General features: G+C 38.5%; 1 protein-coding gene across 12 annotated transcripts in view; it reads left to right on the forward strand.

Annotated features, from left to right (window-relative positions):
• LOC117233691 (kinesin-like protein KIF13B) overlaps nucleotides 1-25,543 on the forward strand; it is a 166,146-nt gene that overhangs the window by 17,774 nt on the left and 122,829 nt on the right. For 11 of the 12 annotated variants that reach the window (XM_033494216.1, XM_033494215.1, XM_033494222.1 and 8 more), the window contains exon 2: nucleotides 12,521-12,608. In XM_033494216.1, the coding sequence (XP_033350107.1) occupies nucleotides 12,521-12,608 (88 nt within the window). Of the gene's footprint in view, nucleotides 1-793; nucleotides 829-12,520; nucleotides 12,609-25,543 lie in introns of those variants that run through there. The other variant, XM_033494223.1, reaches the window with a different exon arrangement.

The following is a 25,543-nucleotide window of genomic DNA, read 5'->3' on the forward strand; positions in this document are numbered from 1 at the left end:
GTCTCGCTTAATACAATGTAACGTTTTATCGCATAGACATAATTTGTGGTCGTAACGCGTTCCAAATAAACAACGTTCGCAGACGTATACGAAATTATTCGCGTACGTTTGCTCATGATGCGAAACTCAGCACCTTAAATAAGACTGGCGTGTTTCGTGCAACAGATACCATCTGGTTTTGTAGCACGTCGAGTTTTCCATGATAAATGTTCGTCTGTGTATTAAAGAGTATCACGATGTTTGTCCTCGTCGATTCTACCTCGTTAATTGATAAATGTTAACGCAGAAGGAAAGACAAAGAGACTGTTTCTTTATTATAGAATTATAGATATTAGAGATATTGTAGATATTTTGAAAGATTCTTTGATTTTTATCGATTTTGAATTTTTCTGTACGTCGCTATAGCTTTGTTTTAGTATTATGTCAGACGAGATGGTGTAGCGTTGAAAGGTCAAAGGAATCGGTAGCGTCCTTATTGATCGTCGCGATTACAGAACGTCCTTCCTTGGGATCTTTTTTCTTTCTTTCTTTTCTTCTTTTTGCTTGTTTGTTCGAAACGTGGAGGGAGAAAAGTGTATAAGTACGTGCTCGTCGCCTTTGTTAGCTATTCCTTAACTATTAATCATCCAAACACCATAGGATTCCGCTGTTATAGTTTACACGCGTCTCTCGGTGATTATCACGTTCACAGTGTTGGTAGAATTATCGTATTGTTAATAAAGAAATCTTTTCGGTATTCGCAAGATTGCCCTTATCACCACACCATCACAGTATATCCTCGTCAGGATAGTTTCAACTATTTCATTCGTGAATTAAATTAGAAACAAGGTATGTATATTATTAATAATATTTTCTGTTCACATTCTCCGATAAATATCATATACATTTAGTGTAATTATAATAATGTTTTTTAAAGGACGAGTGTGTTAGAATTGCGAATGTAGACGCGCGATAGATTCATTTAACGTCTATTTAGGATTGTTTAATGGAAATTTACATTTATTCGCGAGAAACTTAGGAATAAATCGTAAACAGGTTTTCTAAAGTTGGGGAGGAAGTTGGAGTTTCGAAAATTTGCCCTAAATCCGCGGGAAAATTACCAAAGCTTTCTTTGAGATATAGAAGTAACTTTTCATATAAGAAAGGAACGATATTTCTTTGCTGTACCATATCTTTGGTGTACAAATTTTTCTCTGCAATTTCTATGACGGCACATTTTTAACGCGGTCAAAAATCTATCATCAAGGGAAGGAAGATTAAAAATAAAAATTATTTCTGTTATTATCGTATACACGTGTATCGTTAACATAATTTCGCATCGTACGTATTTTAACATTAGAACTATCACACCAGTCAAATTGACCGGTTTTACAATTTTATTTTAAAATTCCTACTTCGTGTTATATTTTTTCCGCAATGATGTAATGACTTTCGCAACGATAACTAAAAGGATAATATAATGAATTTTATTTTCTTTCTTATGTATTCAAACTGAAAATAATTTTGTATTAAGGCTACTTATACCAATACCGGTCAAAATGGCTGGTTCTACTATTTTATAAATTTGTCACCATCTCGTTTAGAGATTATGGTACCAGATGGATTAATAAAACGAAAAATCTACTACATAACATGGAATTGCTTCTGTGAGAAAGTAATAAATTGATAAATATAAAAATATTCTGTTATTACGTATTTTTTAAACAACAGTCATTTTGACTGATTTTTGTAGAAATAGCTTCGTGTTAACTATCGGTAGTTCTAGTGTTAATCAGAAAGTAAAGCTTCTCGTTTCTTTAAATAAGTTCCTTTTTGAATAATAAATTTCGAAACAACGAACTCCGTTTCCAATATACACAATATACACGCGAACACCATCAGTTTCGTTTCTATGTGTACAACTTGCACACTGAGCCAGCAACGCTGTTTAAACGAGGAGCAAGCGTGTTTTTTTCAAAAGAAAAGCTGCAATTTCACCGTAACGCGCGTGCACGTGCCCTTTGCAACTAGCGAGTTCATTTTACCCTTATATTAGGTCGTTCGAAAAGTTTCTTTCGTTTTATAAGGAAATAATGGATGCACAACATTTTCCTTTTATATTATTTTATCGAATTACGTGCGATCCATTTTGTTCTATCGAAATAAAGATCACAACGTTCGACAAATTAGGTTTCGTGTTTGTATAAAGATGCGTCGTTGTAAAAGACGTGTCTGTAAAAGAAAGTTACTTTTCGGACAACCTAATACATTCACGTTTCGAGAGTATGTTACGACAGTATCGTACAAACACATACTAAAATACATACACCTACTAACACTGTCTATTCGTCACAGTGCGCGTAATCTAATTATAAAATTACGAACGAAAGGATCTACGTTGACTTTATCCTTTATCATCGCAGTTACGTATTGTACAATGGAAAATTAGGACGAAAAGCGATAAAATTGATATTACAATAGGAGGCCTTCATTTGAATATATGAAATTCGAGCGTCGAATTAGTCGCGTCTTCTTCCCTCTTATTATTCATTTATGCGTGTTTGTTTAAGTATTAAAATGCATTAGCATAGAGGAGAAATTGATGTTTTTGTCGGAGATTCTGTGCAGCGGATGAATTAATTAAAAAGGAATATCGTCGTACAGGTTTTTATTGTTTATGATTCAAGCAGATGTTAAATTTCAAAATACGGTAATATCCTTGAAGATAATACAGATTAACCTTTTGCCATTTTCTTCGCTCTGTGCTTAATACTTACGTTTAGAAGATTTCAAAATACTTTCGAAGTTTCTCTTTGAACGTTCCTTTCCGAACTTTTAGCGTCGAGTGTCGAGAGCAATATCCAACGTATGCCAAGAGACCAGCTTCGAACACCTGTCAACCTGACTCAGCAGCTGAATTCAGAGAAAATAAAAATAATGTTTGCTCAAGATGCTCTCGTGGTTCGCTCGATACTAGATTTTCACGGTGCGAGGAAAATCTCGAGACGTTCGATCAGGTGGAAGGTCACTCTTTGCTGACCAATAAAGAACATTTTTCTCTCGCTTTGTTCTCACTGTTTCCCCAACGATGTTGACTCTTAACTCCTTCGAGCATAGTGGTAGAATTTTCCTACCGCTTTCATCTCACGAATATTATACCAGAAATATTATCCTGTCACAATTGTACCGACAACATAAATATTCCGAGTACGAGCAAGTACATAACAATTGCGTTTAAGCAAAGGTCAGCGGTAAAGTTTGTTTTAATTCTTACGAATGTAAAGTACAAGATAAAAAGAAAAAATCAGGTTTCATTGTTAATTATCATAATATAGTTAGGTATTGATCAATTATTTTTTCTGATCATTTAGCGTTAATGCTAATCATTGTAGTGAAAGTAGCGATATTTAAGAAATATCGCAAGATATCTTTCTACTTCTGTAGGTGATTTTTCTCCTTTTTTTTATTTTTATAAGAATGGCTTTCAAAATCGAATCTCATCGCTCAAGGTGACTGAACTATTTAAACAAGAGCACAAAGTAAAATTACGTGACTCATGCTACTATGTACGTCTTCGGACGGTGGCTCTGCCGATATCATTTTGCCCCATTTCCTCTATCTTGAGACGACACCACGTCATCTGTTTCACTATGACACACACGTCTACCAATGTATTTCTATCAGTACGCATTACGATCGAGATTTCACTTTTCAAATCACGTTGATCAAGCTACGGATCTGCATAAACATCCGCAGCCTGCTAATCACAGATCGATCTGGTAATTTCGTCCGATTGAGCTGTCTTACTCGATCGATTCTATACAACGATGATTCCATCTTGCGGAATCTAAAATGCAAATCTCTCGACGACGATGATCGTGACCAACGGTCGGTGCAGCGATACAATCGCGTTTTCAACGATCGTTCCGATTACCCTAAATCGAGATCAAGAACGTTTTGTTGGGAAACAGGGGCGGGTCGTGTCGCCAGAAGACAATTAATACGTTCCATCAGTTGCCTCGTTCAATTTTCATTAGTTGCTTGACGATTAGTTCCTTCTTTGCCTCGATGCCTTGCTTCGATCTTGAAGGAGAAACGAGCGACAGAGAAACAACGTGTTCTCCCTTCAATTAATTAGAGTCCGAGGACGGTTCTTTGATCTTTGCTCGTAGTTTCCTGAAACGTTGAAATTCTTTGTTTCTTCGCCTCCCTTGTTTCCCTTTTTTCCCCTTTTTCTTTTCTTTTCTTTCTGCTTCTATCGACCGACAATGAGATCGCAAGGTTAAAGGACGTAAGCGATTCTGTTAAACTGGAACCGGTCGACGAGATGTAAAAATAAAGGGAACAAGCAATTTGACTAATTTAATTTCATATAATTTTCGCTTCTTCGAAATCGTCTTGCTTTCTTCGCTGAAATTTGTTCCGATAAGAAACGCATCTGACCGTATCCGTGTGGAATTAATAAATTAATTAATAATTATTGCTACTTGCGATCGATGAAATTTTATAAACACAGTATAACGTTAACAGGTTTGATAATAAATCAAGCGAAATTCCACTAATAAGTTTGACAAATTACAAATCATCAAATATTTTCAAATAATTTTCAAATCAAAATTTCCAATTTCAAATTTTCAAATAATAAAGGAGAAATTTATAATCGTCCTTCTCAAGGAAAGAAAAAAAAAAGAATCAGCTTGTAAATTGTGAATTCGTTAACGTTATTAATTGATAAATTATTGCGCAAGAAGCCCTAGAAAGTAAGGTGTATCAATGATAAAATAAAGTCGAGATTAAGTAAAATATTTGATATAGATAAAGCAGAATAATCTTTTACCCCATCCTCTCTTCCTCTCTCTCTCCCCTTTTTCTCTCTCTCTCTTTTTTTCTTTACAAAGAAACCAATCTTAATGAAACAATATATAATAGAACATTGGCCATTCTCAGCAAGAGAGAAACTCGAATGACATTCATGGAAAATTTCCCGTGATTCATTTTTATCTCGTAAAATTAAATTAAAAATCCTCGACAAAGTTTTCATCGTTCAAATGTCTGCACATATCCTTTTTTCTATATCATATCACGCGATGAAATAACTAATTATTACCATCTCAAAGTTTCATAATTCAGCTATTCTCCATTCCACGTTCTATTCAACGTATTGTAATCAGGTTTTATCATGTTCATTTCGATCTATCGCCTATACGAATTAATCCATTCGACGATTCCATCGACGAAACGTTTCCAAGCAATACGTGCGTCACGTTTATTTCTTCTTAAATCCACTCGTAGAATATGCTGACGCTATTTCCAGGAAAATTCCCAGATACCTTACGTATTGTAGTTACTTGTCATTTACCGATTATACGAGTAAAACTCATTAGCGCGCGAAAGCTGAAATTATGAAATATCCTGGTAATAAATCTTCGTAATATCGAACTTGCAGAACAATAGAGAAAAATTGCCGAATCTTTCGAAACGGTCGTTTAATTAAATTATCGAAAAGATTACGGTCGACTCGCAGCAAATTAGCGACTGGCAAAACCCAGCACAAAAATTAAACACATGGATTTATTCCATGGAATACCGGCTATTCTCGTGCATTTTAACAATTTGCATATCGAATTCAACGTTGATTGGAATAGTCGATCGTCTATCGGCGTTGTTTCCACCGGATCGGCACGATCGACACGACGACACGTTTCTTCTATGACGCAAAGGCAATTAGAAGTTCCAAGACGGGCATCGCTATGCGTGGACACGCTCGATAAATCGTCGCGCGACACCGCGCGCGCGCGTGATCGTGCGTGAACCTCGCGTCAATGAATACGGATGGAAATGTCAATGAACGTGGTGGGCGTAGTATCGTTATAGATCCAGTTGCCTCAGCTTTTCATCTGAAAGTCTGGATTTGTATGATCGAGTCGTGCGAAGGGTTGCTATCTTTCGTGGCTGCATACGTAAATCTGCTTGTTTGCGTTTCTAGAAATATCGTTCTGCTCGTGGTATTGGGTTGGCAACTAAGCGATTGCGGATTTTCTCATCAAGTGATAAAATCCGCGATCAATTAGTTGCCAATCCGATACAACGTAATGCGCAAGCACTCGCTTGTAAAAGTATTCCAACGCTTTGTATTCTTTTATAGTTGTAGGAAACATTTTGAAATTTCTTTAATGCTGTAACGAGGCTATAACGAATTTATTGTTAATAAAATTATATTGGTCGAGTTTGAAAATATCTGATTGCCCCAAAAGCTTCTTTCGTTTTGTAAGGAAATAATAGATGCGTCATATGTTTTCTTTTATATCGTTTTATTGAATATCATATTATGTTGTACTGTATTATCTATTGGAAGAAAATGGATTATAAATGGACGATGTAATATATGAAGAAGTTGTAAAATATTTAGCGCAAGTGTATTTTGCAGAGATCGTGAACATATATAAACGGTCAATTATCTCTGTTATGTTAATAAACCTCGATATTCAGAGAGATTATGTTTGATATTTATCGTATCGCCGCTTCGTTCTGATAGTGGCACCATTCGGAAAATTTCGAATTTGCTTTTATCGATTAGAACGTCTACCTTGCGTTTCTACGTTTTATCGCGTAGAACGGTGTATTATTTATTCGGCCATCGAGCTGCCCTTAGCTTCACACCACTGACTGCTCTTCGTTTCTTTTTACGACGCTACAAGCGGAAGGTTGTAATCGTGCTTTCGCGAATAGTATCGTATCTTGCGTTAAATCAGCCTTGTAACGTCGTTCAAACGATCCGCGAAGATCTCATTCGTAAATTTTTAAACTGTCGAGGATAGAAGATCATCCACATCCTACGATACGCACAGCACATCTGCTGTTTTTCAGAAGTTGGAATTTTCCACATTGCACATTATACAGTCTTACAATTCGGACCACGTCGACAACTAAATTAGCATCTTGGCGCTCGATAAGATCTGCTCGATAGCGAACGACGTGTCATAAACTTGGACATCGGATGAGAACTCGACGACAGACTATCGGACGTTACGCATCCTCGATCAGGTACGCGCAAGACGCACCACTTACGAGACATCTACGACAGTTGGACAGACACCACCTCATCGGAAACGTTGACGAAAACCCACCCCGTAGACCGACACCTACACTTAAACTCTCTTACTTACGTTTCATATCCTTACGTTTATACCATAAATTTTTTATCTCGCCCACCTTGAAGATTAATATCGCTCAGAGTTCGCCGCTCAACCGAACACTTGCAATCCGATCTAGTTAATCGTTATTTAATTAACCTAGTTAAATTAATCTAGTTAATTAACTGATTTAGCGGAGAGGTCGCAAGGAAAAGGTTTTATTTAAACACGCTCTCCTCTAAGGATTACATTTTGCAAACTTCGCCACTATCGAGGCAAATCTGCTTGATACGCTCGATGATTATCGATGACTATTCATCGTGAATACCAGTTGCCTACTCGATACGCGTTTCCACTGAATATCTCGTAACTTCTATAAATACATCTTCAGATCGCTTTAATGAATCATTAACGTATCGCTAATCAATGAATGGAAATAAATTGTCCATTTAATGACGGTACGTTCGTTCAAGTGGTGTCTGTAAATCTGAAAACGCTTTGTGACCCGTGACACGTGGGCGTAAAAGTGTTGAAATTTCACTTGCTTTGGCGAGCGCCGCGCAGACGCTCGCACAGGCGAAGAACTTAATTTTCCATTTGTCAAGTTTCAAACGACCGTAAAAACCTTCCCGGTTCGCGTCATTTACCATCATCGTCGCGCGTTCTGAAAGAGAAAAGCCTGTGCAAAGGGCTGGCTCGTAACGAAGGGAGGAAAAACGATATCCCGTGGTATTGAACGCATCGAGTCATGAATGAACACACGGTACACGGTGTATCGATCCGATCGCGGCGGTTCTAGTCGCCGAGACGCGTTTGAATAACGCCAACGGTAAAGCGAGAGAAGAATGGCGGGTCGTTTAGTATGGATTTGCCGCCTTACGCGATTACGTATGCGCGTGCAGTTGAATGTTACGAGCGTTATGACTCGTGGCTGTCATAAGACGTTGTCTCATGCATGGCTTCCTCATGCATCGTTCCCCTTCTGGCTTTTACGCTTCTCTGCTTTTCTCTTCTGTCGCGTTGAGCAATCGTATCGATCATCCGGGACCCGTCTGTCGCTACATTCTCTTCTGTTTCGTCTCTTTCCTTTCTTTCCTTTTTTTCTAGTTTCTATTCTTCCTTCGTAGGGGTTCCTCTCGGTTTACGTGGCAGTAAAGTCTACTCATTCGAATCGTATTTCTTTTGCTTTTTCTTACGGTTGCGTTTAATCCAGAGGGTTTTCTTTGCTACATATTTTTACACGCTTTATACGAAGTAATTGATAAAATGGATAACAGACAACGAAGATAGAATTTTTTTTAATAAGATTTAACAAATTTCAACAGCTGCATTTAATTCGAGGAAATAGTTCTTTCGCTTATAGCACGTATACTTTTGAAACTTTTACGAGACTGTGTACGTCTTTGAGATTCAATTGTCGCATATATAGTACGTAGATCATTTCCAGTGGCTGTCTATAATCGATAGCGATGAATAATGTACGTATTCGACTTAGTTAATGCTTGAAATATTAAACGATAGAAGAGAGTGGAAAACACAAGCGTGGCACAGAAACCTGATTATAGAAACCTATGAACCTAGGAGTCTATAAAGCACAAATTTGCAAATGCAAATAAATTCATAAATGCACAAATTTCGCGATAATTCCACGCTTATCGATAAACTTTTACAATTATCGAATCTCGATTGTCCCAAGGTTCGAGGACCTCGAGAAACGTCATCTTTGCGAAATTATTTATTAGATCGTGCCAGAAGTTTCTTTCGTTTTTAGAAGAAAACAACAGATGCACATTTTCCAATAAAACAAAATGGATCGTTGAACGAAATAATATAAAACAAAAAATACATCTATTATTTCCTTACAAAAAGAAAGAAACTTTTGGCACAACTTGATACATAAAAATCGAGAAGCCGAACATCCACGGCATCCGGAATAGTCGGAGAAACGGCAGAAGAAGATAAAAGAAACGAAGAAAAAGGTCTTACGAGGCATAAAAGCGGTCGCTTGGAAATCGCTGGATTTCCTGGCGATCGCAACGACTTACACGAATACGATTTTTCCTCGGGAAAAAAAGTTTCGCCGCAAACCTCTAATATGCAGATCCCACGAAAGTTTCGCATCCCGAGACGCGATCGATCGAGCCGACCAGCCAGTTTGTTCGAATAACTCGAGCGCGAATGTTTACTCGCGAATCGTCGTCGCGTGATACGATTACGCTCGGCCGTGGATGTAACGAGCATTACGACCTACCAAGCAGCAACATACATTGTACATTACGCGTTGTATGGCTTTCATGTTTTCTTATTCGCTCTGTTTCTCGTTGGTCGTAGGTACATACGTACACAGAGTGAGTCGAAACACGTGGCAAGTACGACAAAGGTGCTGTTTCGGCGCACTAAAACAAGAAGAAAAGTTGGCATAAACATATGGTACGCCCGGAATGACCTTATTTTCCAGTTACAGCTTACTTTACGATGCTCTAGATGTTACTGGCGAGGGAGTCGAGGTGACCGATACGCGTCAATTTCGATGAAACTTTGCACAAGTGTTCCTTAGAACTACCTAAGAATTTAGTCGTAATTCGTTCATGGTCGTTCTTTATTCTAAGGTAGCTCCAACTATCTGAAACTTTTTATCCGAACCGGTCGTTCTATGTAAATCGTAAAACTATGACGAAAGATACGAAAAGAAAACGATCGAAATAAATGTTATACAGTTTCACGAGGGATTCGTAAATCTGTGCGAAGAACTTGTTGAAGAAATCCTCCTCCTACGAAAATTAAACGAATTTTTCAAGAAACCTTTCGCACAGATCTATGAACCTCGAGACACGTTACAAGATTTGTTTCAACAAATTTCGACTAAATTCTACGGGCAGGTGTAACGGACACTTAAGCGAAGTTTCATCGAAATCGGCGTGTGTCATTCCCTTGTTAACAGTCAACGATCGTCTGACAAACGGATGGGCTGTGTTGATCTTATTTCTTCGCTCTCTAGAGAATTATCAATTAGGATGGTTTGTTTAAAATCTGTCGCTCGTAAAAAGCCAGTTGACCGCGTTGAAACTCTTCCTTGAAAGAACAAAGCTACGAGGAAATTCTCGTAAGCTGTTCGAACAAGTTCTACGACGCGATACATTCGCGCGTCTGTTGAAGCTGGATCACTTGGTGCGTTTTCTTTGAAGATACGTAAGCAACTATTACAACACAAAAACATGCCATTACTCGAAAACTCATATCGGGTGTGTGTTTCTACGAACTTTTCTTCTTGCTTTGGTGCGCTGAATCAGCTCTTGCCATACTTCCCACATATTCTGACTCATGCTGTATATATATATATATATATATATATATATATACAGGTATAGCATCAGCCTCGAGGCGAAGGATTGAGATGCAGCTTTTTGTTATTATCGAATTTAGCTTACAGTGGATGTTTGTAATTTAGAAACTTGATATTTGCGTTTGGTATTTATGTACAGTAGCTTACGAAAGTATTCGATTACTTACAGAAACCTTTTACGAATATATTATGCTTTATGAGCAACTTATCTTGGAATTTCGTTGGCGCTGTAATCGGTAAAATCTGGAAACCAATATGAAAAATCAATTATTAGTTAGAGAGAAGCTGCAAGATATTTAACGTAGGTGTATGCTACTACATTTCGCAAAGATCGGAAAAGTATTCGTGGAAGAAATAATTGAGGCAGTCGCGCGAGGAATTGAAACAGGTTTACGCACTTTTTTGTGCACATAGCACGCGTAGTAACACGGGTAAAAAGTGTTTAATATAATGGCAAAACGCGTATACCGTGAGAAGCAGAGACGATATTCATCTAAAAGAAATAAATCAATCGAAGAATATGTATCATCGTGTGAAAGTAGTTTTTGCGTTCACTGCGCGTCCGACTATATACGATCTGTTTCTCCTTATTTCCATATTCTCTTGTACTTCGCCACGCGTGTATATAACAACTTCAAACGACAGTCACCGCTTTAGAAGAATAGATTATGCGAATTTTGTGGTTCTGCAAAGTACCTCGTACAAAGTTTGAACAATGTTATTTAAATTTCAAAAAATTTCCACGACTTGGTTATCGCAGCTTGGACATTTTACGATTATTGCTTTTTTATTTTACTTCGACCGTGAAATTCATTCCGTTTCTACGACAAATTTTTATCAATCGTAGAAACTACAAATTTCATATGTTTTATGGAATTGTGAATGCAGCGTATAATTTTTGACAGAACATCGAAGTCAATTGGAATTTTAGACACGTGGTACTTTCGAAAAGTATGTACCATTTTTCGAGATCTCATAATCGTGTCACTAAATTTCATAGACAATCGCAACTTGTATGTTGAATAATGTTCAGGCTCTGTTCAGCTTGTCGGAATATAATTGTCGGTTTATAATTATATAAATCCCCTTGAATACGCTGTGGATATTTAATTATGCATCAGGAACGTCATAAACAGGCCTCGTGCAACGTTAGTAATGTTCGTTACATAGAAAATATAGGCTTGAAAGGACGATGCAACAACGGGTAGGAAACAGATTTTTATTAATTTAGCGATTGTTAAATATATCTGTGTATATGATGTTAAATTAATCGATTGATTTATTCTTCAAGGAATTTCTCCACGATCTTTTATCTATCACGAAGATCATTAATCCGATTAAATCCGGTGATTTACTCCAATCAGAAGCATCTCTTATTTGATTAATTTGTGATATTATAGAATACGATATATCTTCCATAGTGAAATGTTCTCGCATAACGATTAATTATACATGATCACTGTGTTATCACGATAGTTACGAAACGTTTTGGATAAATCGATCGAACATTCTCTGATTTCATTCTATGAGCACATTAACGCCTATTGTTCGGATGGCAAGTTATTAATAGAAGAGAAAGTCGATAATGAATTTCCATTATTCGAGTAGACTAAATCGTTTCAATCTACAGCGTGTCTACGTAGACGTGAATTTAATTAGAACTTTGCCCAAAATTTAACACGTTACGTATTTTTATTTTAATTAATTGTACTACTAAAACTAAATATTTAACGTGCGCTATTTGTTTATTATATATTATTACTTATATAAAACCGCGTATATACATGTACTTTTATTTCTAAGAATAATTATATACTATAAATATAGCAAACCGTGTTCGTAATTCAAATACTTTCATTCGGTCATTATACAATCGCGCAACGATATTTAGATTTGTCTATTGATTCCTCGTTTCACTTCTCGAAACGGAGTTTCCTAAATTTTCTTTCACCGCGAATCACCTTTTCTCTTATCTCGCGCTACTCGTTTGAAATTCAAATTGTCATCGAATTAATAATTGAAATTCAATTAACAGTTGAATTAACTGGTTGTTCCATTTTTTCAGAGCTGGAACTCGGTACACAATGCGTCGTCGAGATGTCCGGACAGCAAACCATCTTGCAGCATCCCACCACGATGGACAAGATCGAACGGTGAGTGATCTGTTGAGAAATATTTTTTTAAAATTGTCTAGCTCGTAACGAAAAACGTCGAATTCGAATGAAACTCGAAATAACGCGGATATATTGCTCGTTTCGGTTTACATTTACCAGAGTATCGGACCCTATCTCTGGCAAGAGATGTAAATCCTGTATGAAGTTAACCCCATATTTCATAAATCTCGAATCTTTTCGTTGTTGTTCCAAGTTGTAATACGTCGTTCCGAAGAAACAACGATTAAACCTGGTGAGGTTGTTGGAACAACCCCAGAAAACTGAATCTTTGACCAGCCTGACGTTCTTGGAAACTCGGATTTTTAAAAATTATTCCGAATAGTTGTAATTGTTCTAAAGACTGTTGCAAAGTATTATTTATACTATAGAAAAATTTGGAGACCAAAACGCGAACACAATAGAGCGGGAATTTTGACGTGTAATACGATAAATATTTCGTTTAAGAGAATGGAAAGACACTCGGTAGATAGCAAAGACGCTGGAATAGTCCTCTTGCTCTCCCGAGAGAAGGAAAAATATAGACGAGGAGTCGTTCTTGCCTGAGCCCTTCAAATTTTTCCGCATAATTCTGACTTTCCCTCGGCGAGCATCTTTTTCCTTCTTAATCTTTTGTCGAAGTTTCGTGATCCATCGAATTCACGTCGGTCGGTCGAGTTCCTCCACGATAAGATAGTAACTGTCTCATGAAATTCCAATGAGATACATTCGAAAGTTCTTATCTTTCGAGTAATCGCGCTGAAAAACTTGCTCCTCCTTATCCGTTCAACGGAAATACATGAAATTCGGAAGTTTATGCGATGGAACAGGGAATAATAGTGGTTGAGGATGATGGATACATGCGAATCGTTGAATAATTTAACGATCATTGTTCGTTTTATCACGCAGATTAAACGCGAATATGTATATGTATATAAATAAATATTCAGAATCCAGCAGTGATCAATTATATATGAATATATATATATATCCATCCAGAAATTTTCCATAAATGTGTTAATAACCAGAATCCAGCAATGATCAATTCTATATATATATATATATACACTTGATTATCGTTGGGCTTTGGATGTCTGTACGTTTATGGAAAATTTCCGGATTAAAAAGATACGTTAATAGGATCGAAGTTCCTAATTTATTCCGCATTTTAGTTTGTCCGCGACGCACATAATTTAAACTTATCAGAGCCTGCTTGATACTGCATCGTACGAGGCAATTATCGAGCAGTATGCAATCTGTTTTTGAATTATCGTTACGATGCTAGGAGTTTCCTTTTTGTTTAAGGAACGATAAGATGCTGCTTTATCTGTACCGTGTTAATAATCGAGACACCTCGTCGATTAGAGCGAAGAAATTCGCTACTATTTGTACGAGCGATACTGCGAGTGCGTTTAGACAATTTTTTAGCTTAGTTGCTTTAAAAAGAAACTTGCTACTGTCGTAATAATTTGTCTGAACTTCTTTGGATATGCGACGTTTTCGTCGAAAGGAAAAAGAAGCATAAAATTCGCATTTTACGTTCGTTTATGTCAACGTATCGCACAGTTTGAAAGATTTTTTTCAAGCTGAAAATGCTTCGATATCTTCTTTGTGTTTCGTCTTATCGCGCACGTTTGGTAGATGAGCGCGATACTTTGATGAGATGAGATTAGATGAGAATTGTGAAAGCTGAGTGCAAGTAGAATTAATAATTTTGCTTGACAAGACAAGAAGAACTGGCTTAAAATAGAGAAATTATAGCTGCGTATAAAACCGAAAGCTCAAAGAACGTTAGATCGCGCACCAAGAAATAAAATTCATCGTTCTGGCGATTATTATGGGTTTGTAGGCGACAGCCACAGCATCGATGCAGATAAGAAGAAACTGCGATACATGCGCGTATCGGCGCCATTTGTCAGATAATTAGATCGTACAGTCTTATCGACGTAGGCAGATAACATCGTTGCTGGAACATCCATGGTACGCGAACATCGTAACTACGATGGAAATCCATCAGATTATATCGAAACAAATTCGATCTTCGTATCTATCGCAGAATTAGGTTGACACATTCTCTGATAAATAACAAATTACAATCTCTAGAACGATGGATAGCGAAAGATATTCGACGATCGTTTCATTCAAAAACTTTTGTTACCTGGGTGATTTTTATTATTTATTAAGACACTTATTCCAACACTCGTATTTTAGTATGTTGTAATGAAAAATTTTTAATTCCTGGTAACAAGGACGATGAAATTTTGTTATTCGGTTAATCTTTATTAATCATTGTGATAGATACGAGAAACGTATGTATTTTGGTATTATAAATAGAAACTTTCTATTAGGTTGTGCTAATAATTTCTTTCATTTTATAAGGAAACAGTAGATGCACGACAGTTTCCCAATTCAATAAAATTACTAGCATTCGTTTCGAGAAATTTTCTACTATATTTCCAGAAATCCAAAAATTAACGGAGAAACGACACAGCCAATTTTCCATTACCTTATATCCATTTTTTTTTTTTGTTTCTTTTTTCACGGCGAAAAAACGATACAAGAGACATTTTGATTACACGCTAGAGGCGTTTCGTTTACGTGTGAAAGGGACGTTTTCCTTTGAAAAGAGCCTGTTCTTTCGAGGAAAAGAACAATGACTGCAAGAACTATTTCGCCACGGGGAACAATCCTTTTGAAACAGTGGCTGTGGTTCTATTTTTTCAAATATGCTTGTTTGCCGGCCTTCTCCTCTCTTCTCCTTTCTTCCGGTTTCTTTCGCCAGGATTTAGCCGCACGCTCTTCCTGGACGGTTCTCATGTACGGTTTCATTCGTTTATTGATTTATCTTCTCTCTTTCTTTCTCTCTCACGCGAGCTCGTTACAACTTTCTGCTCGTTCTCATCTAGTTTCTTTTCTTTTCTCTTTTCTTAATTTCCTTTGCTATTTCTTCGTGTAATTCGCGTAAGATTACTCGTTGGTAACATAAGACGTGTCATTTAATTGGATCTTGCTACTGGAACTTGGAAAATCCTGATCGATAGAAGAAAAAGCTGACCGACAATGTTTGACATTGTTTCCTCAGAGATTTACGGGATGTTATTGCTTTCTTTAAGAAGGTCGACCTTTTTTCGTGTCTGTGTACGTTTTGACCTATGAAATCATAGGAATACTTATCATATAATCATAGGAATACACATATATCTTTATTTTTGTTCGCTGGATGTTTATTAACATTTTCACAGCAGGAATAGCTATCGCGTTCTTCGTCTTTTCTTTTCACTTTTTTCCTTGGAAATTATTTTGCACATTCGTAAGAATATGTATATATTTCCTGTTTTTTTTTTGATAATTTTGCAATTTTGTAATTCGAGTACCGTGCGAATATACATTTTACACTGACTGTATTTTCGAAAAATTCCCGGATTAATTAAACATACAAAACCTTGCACGATATGACGCGTTACGATCACGTTGCCTTAGCACCACTGTGATGTCAATCGAGGAATAGATCACGACGTCCAACAATATCTGTGAAAACGTACCCGTATAACGTTGTTCTTCTATATGCGTCCACTACTTTTTCCATCTCGATGACTCAACATCATAAAACGCGTAACATTTCTTGGCACGCCCTTTTGCACCTATCTCCGTGCACCAAAGCCAACCACTCAACGCACGGAATCTTTATCGTATCCGCAAAACTATAGTTCGTCCTTGGTATCCCGTGGATGAAACTGGCGCTGGGGAACGAGAAGAGGCGAAAAATGTCGGATATATTCGGGAACGAGGGTGCTCGTTTGGCCTCGATGGCGTCGTGGAAGATACTCGAGCGTTGCGGATATTTTCAAGCACGAGGGCCACAGAGAAAACGCGTTTCCAGCCTCGTAATTTCGTTTCGTCGAGCTGTTGTAAACGTGTCTTACACATGCGCCTGTACTTACGCGAAAACCTGTGTACAGGATGTCACGATGTTCCATACAAACATTATTCGGTGTGATGCATAAGCGAAAATAAGACTGAGACGTTGTTATTTATATAGTAGTATAGTAGTTTGCATACTATATACATTTTCTATATATTTTTACAGTTTATATATTACGGTAATATTATACCGCGTCTGAAAACCTAGTACCTTTGGATTTTGCCTGTCAAAAACTATCATACGATATGGAAAAAATGCGGGAAATTCAGCGTGCCCTGAAACGAAGTTCGTCGTACGTATCTTTCCTAATTCGTGTGTTTATAGTCGCACGAATCATCGTTATACCGTCGGGCATCGGTAACTCTAAGCTCGAGAGAAGAGCGAAAATCTTCGAGTTATTAGGTCCAGATCTATCGAAATTTCCGGGTAAAAGAGTTTACCAAATGAGTTTACCAAGTTTAACAAACGAAATTTGCAAGTACAGAAGCTTGTACGAAGGCGCACCTTTTCGGAAGATGTTGGTATCATCCCAAGCTTGCTCGTACAACTCGTTTTATGAAATGTAAACGTTAAAGATGCGAGCAAAGTGATGCCAATTACGCGTTCGACTCAGGAAAAAGGATCAGCTTCCATGGGTGTGGAAGTAGGAACATGATTTTTATCGTGATACGTTCATTCTTACGTCTTACGTGATTTGGAATAATCGTAACAGTTTAAAGACAAACGATACGTGCGCTGATTGGTTTCTAACGCCTCGTGACGTTCTAAGCCATCGATGGAATCTGAAACACTTTCGAATCGCTTCGAATGTAATATACATATATGGCGGCAAATTCAAATCGCGTCGAATCTCATTGGAATCTTAAGACTCTTGAGAGCCTTGATCGCTGTTGATTCTTAATAGATTCGTCGGGTATTTAATGTCTCTCAAGCATTGATCATCTTGGAAGCGTTGATGCGGGATATTCGATACTCTTCGAGCTCGAGAGTTTGAGAGTGGAAGCGATGCTTAGGCCATGGTGCAGGCTCTAAAGACTATGGCTCTATGCGGCTTATCTTATTGAGGCATAAACAAAGACGGAGGAGCGGCTCGATGGATTCGTCGACCGTCATTTTGACGACAAGGCACGATCCAGGCTTCCGAGAAGACTAAACTTTCAAGGCTTCCAAGATGAGCGAGAATCGAGACACTTGGAAGATTCCAGGCTTATTAAGATTCAAAACTGAGCCAAGACTCTCAAGAGTCGTAAGCTTCGAATCCTGTTGCAAGTGATTCGGAATTGTCATCATCTGCACCGATACAGATTCGAAGTGATTCGAAACTGTTTTAGATCCTATCGTTGCACACAGACACACGCTTCGTGTTGCAGAAGCAGCAACGATAGAGGTTCCACTTATAGAGGCGAACTTGAACATGTTGTAGAAGTCTGGCTACTCTAAGCTCGAGCTACGGGCGTCAAATAAAATGCATCTGGACACGTGGCAAATAGTCGGAGTTTTGTTTCGGCCGATAGAACGTTCTCGCTGCGGAGTGGCACGGCATCTTCGACTTGTACAGATCCGAGTTATCGAGCCATCGATTGTCGCGTGTTATCGGCCGGATAACTGTCAGATAACCGATTTTATCATTTTGTCACGGAATTAGTTCCGTTCTTAACCCATTTGCTTCCAAGCGCGGATTAATACGCGCGCTGCGGCTGATTTCTTTTATTTCCATTTTAATCTAAATAATTTTCTTTTTAAATAAATAATTTTTACCTTTTTTCCTCTCTTATAAAGAATGTAAGATGCGATGTTTGCGAAGTAACGTTGTCTACCGATCGTTTTGAACAATAAATTTTCGATAAACTCCATGAAGAAGTCGGATGTCATGTGCCACACGTACGACCGACCTCGCGCGGTGATAGGGATCAGTCCTCCGAAGTAGGGCCATGATACAAATGAGTTAAGAATCTCTGCAATTGGAAAGTTGTACCCTCTAACTTGCGAACATTTTGCCACGCGAAGTAGCCCCATCTTTTCTTCTACAGTAAGTACGCTGGCGATGTTTTAAATGGAAAATGATGGAATGCTGTGTATACGCGTTAGTTGGCAAGATAGGAAGGAGCAGCGACGTCATGCAAAAAGCTCTACGGTTTTGTATGAAGCGTCAGAAACGTATGAGAAGTCGTATGAGTCACAAGTCACAACGAGACCATACATCGAACGAGATCGTATCCGGAAAGGGGCTTTGTGAAGTCCGATGCTGTTGCAGCGTACTGGCCGCCGTGGAAAAATGCGCGAGAACAGCACGGCGTTTTCAACAAAGACCGATTATTTATTGCTACAGCCTGCACGGTGCGTACACAGCGAGGTTTCAATGGCTGCTGGCCATAGTTAGTCAGCGTTGCTGCGTGTAAATATGGATTAGCGGTGATGTTGCCTTTTGTTCGCTGGATGCTTCTATATATCTCTAGCTTCGCGTTCCTGTAATTTATGTAGCCAGATTTCTGGCATTCGTTTATGACTTACGATGATGGAACGTGATCTGATAATTGGGCGGAAATTTTTTCTATCTTGATAGATGGAATAATTCCCATGATAAACGATCGTTTCAACGTATAAGCTTACAGAGAATGAGTCTACGTATAGTACGACCACTATATCAAGCTACTGTTACTTTATATGGATGACAGGCAAGGACATTTACGTGGAAAGTGACCATCCAGTAATTATTTTACGATGGCTACTTACCGTCGTATCGGCTGCTTGAGTTAAAGAACAACGACATAATCATCAACGTGGCCTTAATGGCCTATTTGTTAGAAAGCAATTTCCGTGATATATCGTTGCTGCCTGCTTTCTTCCTTCTTTCTTTCTTTCAGGCGATCCATCGCGCTTTATACAGAATCTTTCGTACAGAACGAACTTTTTTGTGGAGATTCTGAACGTCACGAAAATGAGTACATAAATTTGAAGATCGAAAACGAATTAGTACGAAACCTTTTTATCGCGTGTTTCCTATCGTCTATTTACACGTGTTAACTAAGGAAACTTGGATACGCCAGCGTGTAATTTCCAAATTTCGCGAAACTACGTCGAGTTAAGTAAGTCGTAACTTTACGATCGAGTTTTGTAATTCTCGACGCCTCGTGTAAAACCCGAACATCGTCACGTTCAGCTCGTTACAAAACGCCTATGATTACGTAAAGCCAGAGAGTTTGGTAACGTTTTAAAAGAAACAGCAACAATCGTGGCCACACGTGTATAGAAATGACTCAGAATGCACGAATTTGTTCCGACCGAGAAGAAAGATTTTATCGCGCGCAAACATCCAGTTCGAAACACGTTTTGCGCAAGTGGAACAATCGCGCGGAATAATTGGAACAACGAACGCAACGAAGACGAGCAAAAGGTACGCGAAACGCGATGAAACGAGAGAACGAGATGTGTCTTCTCCGCTGAAACGGGAAGATAAGATTTCTTTTCACACTTGGCCCATTTTCCGCGTCATATTTCCTCGATGATCGCGATTCATTGTGTAACTGTTGCGAAACTACCGGGGAACCAGGTGAAAACAAAGTTGGTAACCGAGCCTTAAACGCGCACGTTTTTCCTAGAGAAACGAAAGTGAAACCGATTACCAGCGTTCCGTGGAAGGAAACTGCCGGGAAAGTGATTGGCTGTTGAACCTCTAATTGATAAGAATTCTGAATAGCTCGAGGAACGACGAGATTGGAAGCTGAAAGGTGGTGACTGAATCGGAATAGTATGTTAATGAATCGACAAAAATATTCTTCTGACTAATACTACCGGTCTGTACTTTGTTCTTGTGTAGATATTCTACAGGCCGAGTACCATCCGAGAGTTTCAGCTAAATTGTTTTCCATGTTATATCGGAAAATGTTTCGGATAAAGGTTGCATAGTTTTGGTGTTATTAGTCTCTTCGTTGCAAGAATACCTGTTCTCGAATTGCTTGGATATTTCCAGTTCAATGGTTGATGATCCTGATGTTTTAAAAGTAACAAATAATAGCGAAAATTCGATAATTTTCCTAGTGATTCTAGAATAGAAGAATAACAAAAATGGAAGAAGAAGAAGAATAGTAGAATAATTAAAAAAGAAAAAAGATGGATAACCGATAAAAAAAATTGGCTGAAATTTTGTCGAACGACAGCCGAAACTCAAGAGTCTGTCGTTTCCATGGTGTCGAGAAATCAGGTCGGATATCGAGAACGGGTGTTAACTGTCCGTCAAGATGCAATTTACCGTTTTATTAACGATCGAGCCGATTGGAAGCCGGAGGACGCTCGGATTGAAATGTGCCCTGTGTCATCGATTAGCCTCTAAACTCGTTCACCAAGTTCTATGAATCCATCTGTGTCACGGACGATGTCCTTGTTTTGCTTGTCATAAAATGTCGGCGTAGGCGACGCTGCGCAATTTTTCTGATCTTCGTAGTGTATTTTTTGTCTCGATGCCTCACGACGATGCACAGGATCGTAATCGCGCATAGATTTCTTCCTTTTGTTCGTGAGAAAATTCGTAGATTCGAAATCGGATGAAACGCGTATAAAGGATGCGATTTAGCTGTTCGTTGAATAGGAGCGAAGTTTATTCGTCGTTTCAAACTATTGTATGGCCGAGTTTTATTTTTCCTTTAAAACTATATAATTAATTTTAGCGTCAAAATAAAACGCGATTGTGCAACAAAAATTGAAAAATAAGACAATCGCTATTGAATATTTTATCTACGAAATGAAATTCTGAAATTGAAATGAAGATTTCTTTCGTTGTTTGAATATTAAGACCGAATATTTTGAATATTTAAAATGAAGTATTAGGTGAAATCAGCGTATTCCACTTGAAAATGAAGTATCACGCTCTGAATATAGAAACTGGAAGATAATTCGCCCGAAGGTCGCACGTACTTTTACAATAAAAAAACTTCAGAAAGTACGTAAATGGAAATAGTTGGCTAACGTCATTGTACGAACAGAACAATAGCTATATTGTACACTAGCGGACAAATATTATTTGTGTCCGATGAATTTTATCTGCTACCTTCTTATCTCTCCACCTGCTTTATTTATAACGCCATTATCAATGATATACATATAAGTGTATATGCTTTTTCGTGTAAATATAGACTTAGAACGAGCTACTTTAAAGTTACGACGCATATCTAATAGAAGTTGCGATCGTTTGTTACCATCTTTAACCAGTGGTCTAATTCAATTAATTAAAATGTAACATATTTATAAAAAGCTTGTACGTCAATCCATCTTTTTTTCCAATAATTTTTTTGCAATTTCAATTAGAAGGCCAATGAAAATATTAAGAAGGTCGGTTGAAAAATCAAAAGTATTATAATAATTATTATTTGTTAAACACATAGAATATTACGATGATAAGATTCGTAATGTACCGAAACTTCGTAATATGCCAATCTTTACGAATTATACGAAAGTAAAGATACATATACAGCTTATATAACGTTAACATATATATTATACAATGTTAACTATAATATGTGTCAATGTATACAATGTGAAAATAATTTCGGACTCAGAAGGACATTCGTCTATTGAAAACGCCAGCGACGAATGATTAACATATGAAAACCTTCGATGTGAGAATAGGAATCGAAAACCTGGAGCTTCGACACGCTGACCCACTTGAGAAATTTTATCCTCGGCTCGATTATCCTCGGCACGTGCCAGATCCGAAACATCGACGCGGGTAGACCGAACGTTCCATAATTTATGAATATCCGTACAAATCATTTGGTGGCCCCGTTAACAGGATCACGTCGATGGCGTGAGAATGATAAAACGACAGCAATGAAAGCTGCCCTCCACGTACGTAATCGATCACTCCCAAACAATCATCGTAAATACGATAGCGCCATGGAAGCGAACAATTCCTATAGGAAAGTCAATTATGTCGCATAATGTTCCCATAGCCACATGGATATAATGATTTGTGAAAGTAATCCTAAGAAGAAGAACAGTCGTAACATAATGATTTACTTCGAATGAAAAAGATACGTGAAAAAGGTGAAACGATCGCGACGATCGACGACAGAGAGGCGAGACGAATTTCTTGGAATCAAGAAAATACGTGAAAAAGTTGGAATGACGAGAACGCGACAGGAAAATGAGCGTGTCAGTGGAGATGAGAGTGAGAGTGAAGTTTTTCCTAACGAAGCACGAAGTACAGGAATGCAAATGAGTCGATTATTTCCTACGTTATATCGACGCGTATAATCATTTCCATAGATCAGTATAAAAGCAACAGCGACGATCCTTAAATTCTTTTCAACTGGCCAACGACATAGAATAAAATAGCAGAGATTAGTATTGAACTTGATCCGATCGGTGGTAACTCGTTACGATGCAAGGTCTCGCACTAATGAGCGAGCAGCCGCATGGACTAGTAATTATGTTAGCTGTTTTTCTAGCTGATAGTTTATCATATCTAAAGTCACGGCGCGGCGGTAAACGTGTTTCAGCGGTGGCGCGCGCGCACGCACGCCTACTCATGCTCGTCCTACGCCACAAGCAATTAACACGTAGGATAATTAACCGTGAGCAATTGCGTTGTGGTTCGTAAGAGGCGTTCGTTTCTCTAACGAAAGTGCCATATTTATATATTTAATATGAATCTTTATGCTACTGAATTAATATGCGATCTATACCTAGAGAGCAGAATCTAGAATTAGTGTAGAATATAGAACATCTAGAATCTAGTGATATAGAATATTCGTCAAATTTCCAATCGTCAACTTCGGAACGCGAAAGAGGTTAAGAGAAGGAATTTCTCAAAATATCGAGTCACCTACCAACTCAACGAAAGACTGACCCTGCTAATTCCGCTAGAACTTCGGTAACTCGAATCTTAAAGGAAGAGTTTCACTCTCTTAATTATGGAGATTTCCACTTAACGAAGTTTCGACCGAGAGAGGTTTAACGAACGAAAATTCGGCTTCATTGTACGTGGGTTCGGTTCCCAGATGATTCAAAGACATAAGGGATGCGTGAATTCAACGTTACAAAACTTTACTAACCGTGTACGCTTGTCACACGACTGACGAGTAGCAGTCAGTTTGCACGGGAGGAGCAAAGACACGACCAGGGACAATATGTACATTGTTTCCGTGTAATAAAGGCAGGCACGATACACGCTAGCTTATAGAAATTCTACTTGCAGAGAGACCGAGCTTCTCTGAATTTCAGAGTTACAGAGATAAAATAGATAGCGAAAAGAATAATTCGATTTGAGGGAAATTTATATTTCGACCTGCAGAGCTGCTTCCACAGCGCAGCAGAAAGGAACGAACAAAATTCGACTCTTATAGAGTTTTTTGAGCGAAACGGGTTCCAGTTACCGAGACTCCACCGTACTGACTTGATTTCTCTAGTATCGATCGTCGAATCGAGGTCCGTGGACTCTTTGACGTACTTTACAGAACAAATATACTAAATCGTAGACAGCAGTTGTTCGAATAGAAACGCGTTCAAGCCGAAGGATCCAGACCAGGAAAGATAAATGGCGTTACACGCCACGGTACTTGGCTAAACGTTTCATATTAATAAACCCTTGGCCTGTCCAACCTGTCCAAGAGTTTCTACCTCTTCGACTCTCCGTACGTTTCCATAAAGATTCATGGGCCCGACGTCAGCTTCGATTTTGAAGAATCGCCGAGAAGTGGGACGAACCGTGGAGCGCGTGTTTTCGCTACGAAACTTTTAAGTAGGTAGTAAAGTTGGAGATACAAACGTCCGTGAGGATGCTCGGTATAACGTTCTCTCTGGATCGCGTACAAGACAAAAGATGACCTGTTTCGTAGATCGTAAATTTTCTACCGAATACAAGGTACCAGATGAAAAAAGAAAAGATGCAAGATTTCGCTAGATCGCGGTACCAGGTGAATGTACGTGTAGACTTTTTAATTAATACGAGCGAGATATTAATGTTTCGATCGAGTACACCTACGTGTCAACTTTATCCGCGCAAATTTCTCGTTGCTTCTTAGTGGACAGATCGTAAATAGAGAGGAAAAAGTATGCGAAATGCATATCAAAGCATAATCTCCGAGGAAACGCACGCGTACAGTCGAGAACAAAGATAAATGCACAGATAGTGAAAAGTAGGTATCGATGAACTTTAATTGGACTAGCACCACCGCTATATGTCTTTATAGCACGCAGATTATTATCCAATAAATAAACGAAACGTGGATATTTGTGCGAACAGGTTGTATTTAAGGAAACTTCATTTAGACGTACATTTTCACCACCTGTCCACTTATTTCCGTTCCTGACTGCAGTGTTATTCAGTTTGTAACGACGATTTGTCGCTCAACGACGAATATACGCGCTGCAGACGGAAATAATGAACTCGTACGTAAGAACGGTAGCGTGCTGCCAATATCTGAGACTTTTATTGCTCGGACCAGCGAGCTGATAGTCGTCGTAAATCGTAGCGGCACCGTGGCCATAAAATCCAAGATGACGAGGACGCGTGCTTCGCGACGAGAACCGTTTCTGGCAATAAAACGCACCGATAGGAGGGTTCTCGTGCCAAAACGTTTTCGCCAACCGTTTTACCGTTGACATTTTGTTTCTTCTCGGCGAACCAGCCGGGATTAGCCACGTTATTAGTTTCCAGCGACGTTTGCGTCGTGTAAATAGAAATGCAAAGGGCGGTCGCGTCGTCTACCGTAAGCGACGTCGACGGATATTAGGCGAGAGGCATGCGCCTGCTGATGACCGATGATTCCAGGCAGTCTGTAGTGGTTTAGGCAATTTAGAGAATTTACCGAGAGTTGGCTAATGGCTGGTAGTATGCGACGTTGAAGCGTTCGTGACGCGGTTTGACGAAGTTTTGAAACGAGAGAAGTTTGATAATTGATAGATGTAAATTGTTATCGATGAATGTCGAACGAAAAAGGAATGACCGATGATGTCGAGGCAGTTCTTCGCTGAATCATTTTTCCCGATTATACGTCGTACTGGTTGGTATTTGATTAAG

Source organism: Bombus vosnesenskii, unplaced genomic scaffold, assembly GCF_011952255.1.
Source record: "Bombus vosnesenskii isolate JDL3184/JDL3185 unplaced genomic scaffold, Bvos_JDL3184-5_v1.1 scf7180000013298, whole genome shotgun sequence".
NCBI classification, from domain to species: Eukaryota; Metazoa; Arthropoda; class Insecta; order Hymenoptera; family Apidae; genus Bombus; species Bombus vosnesenskii.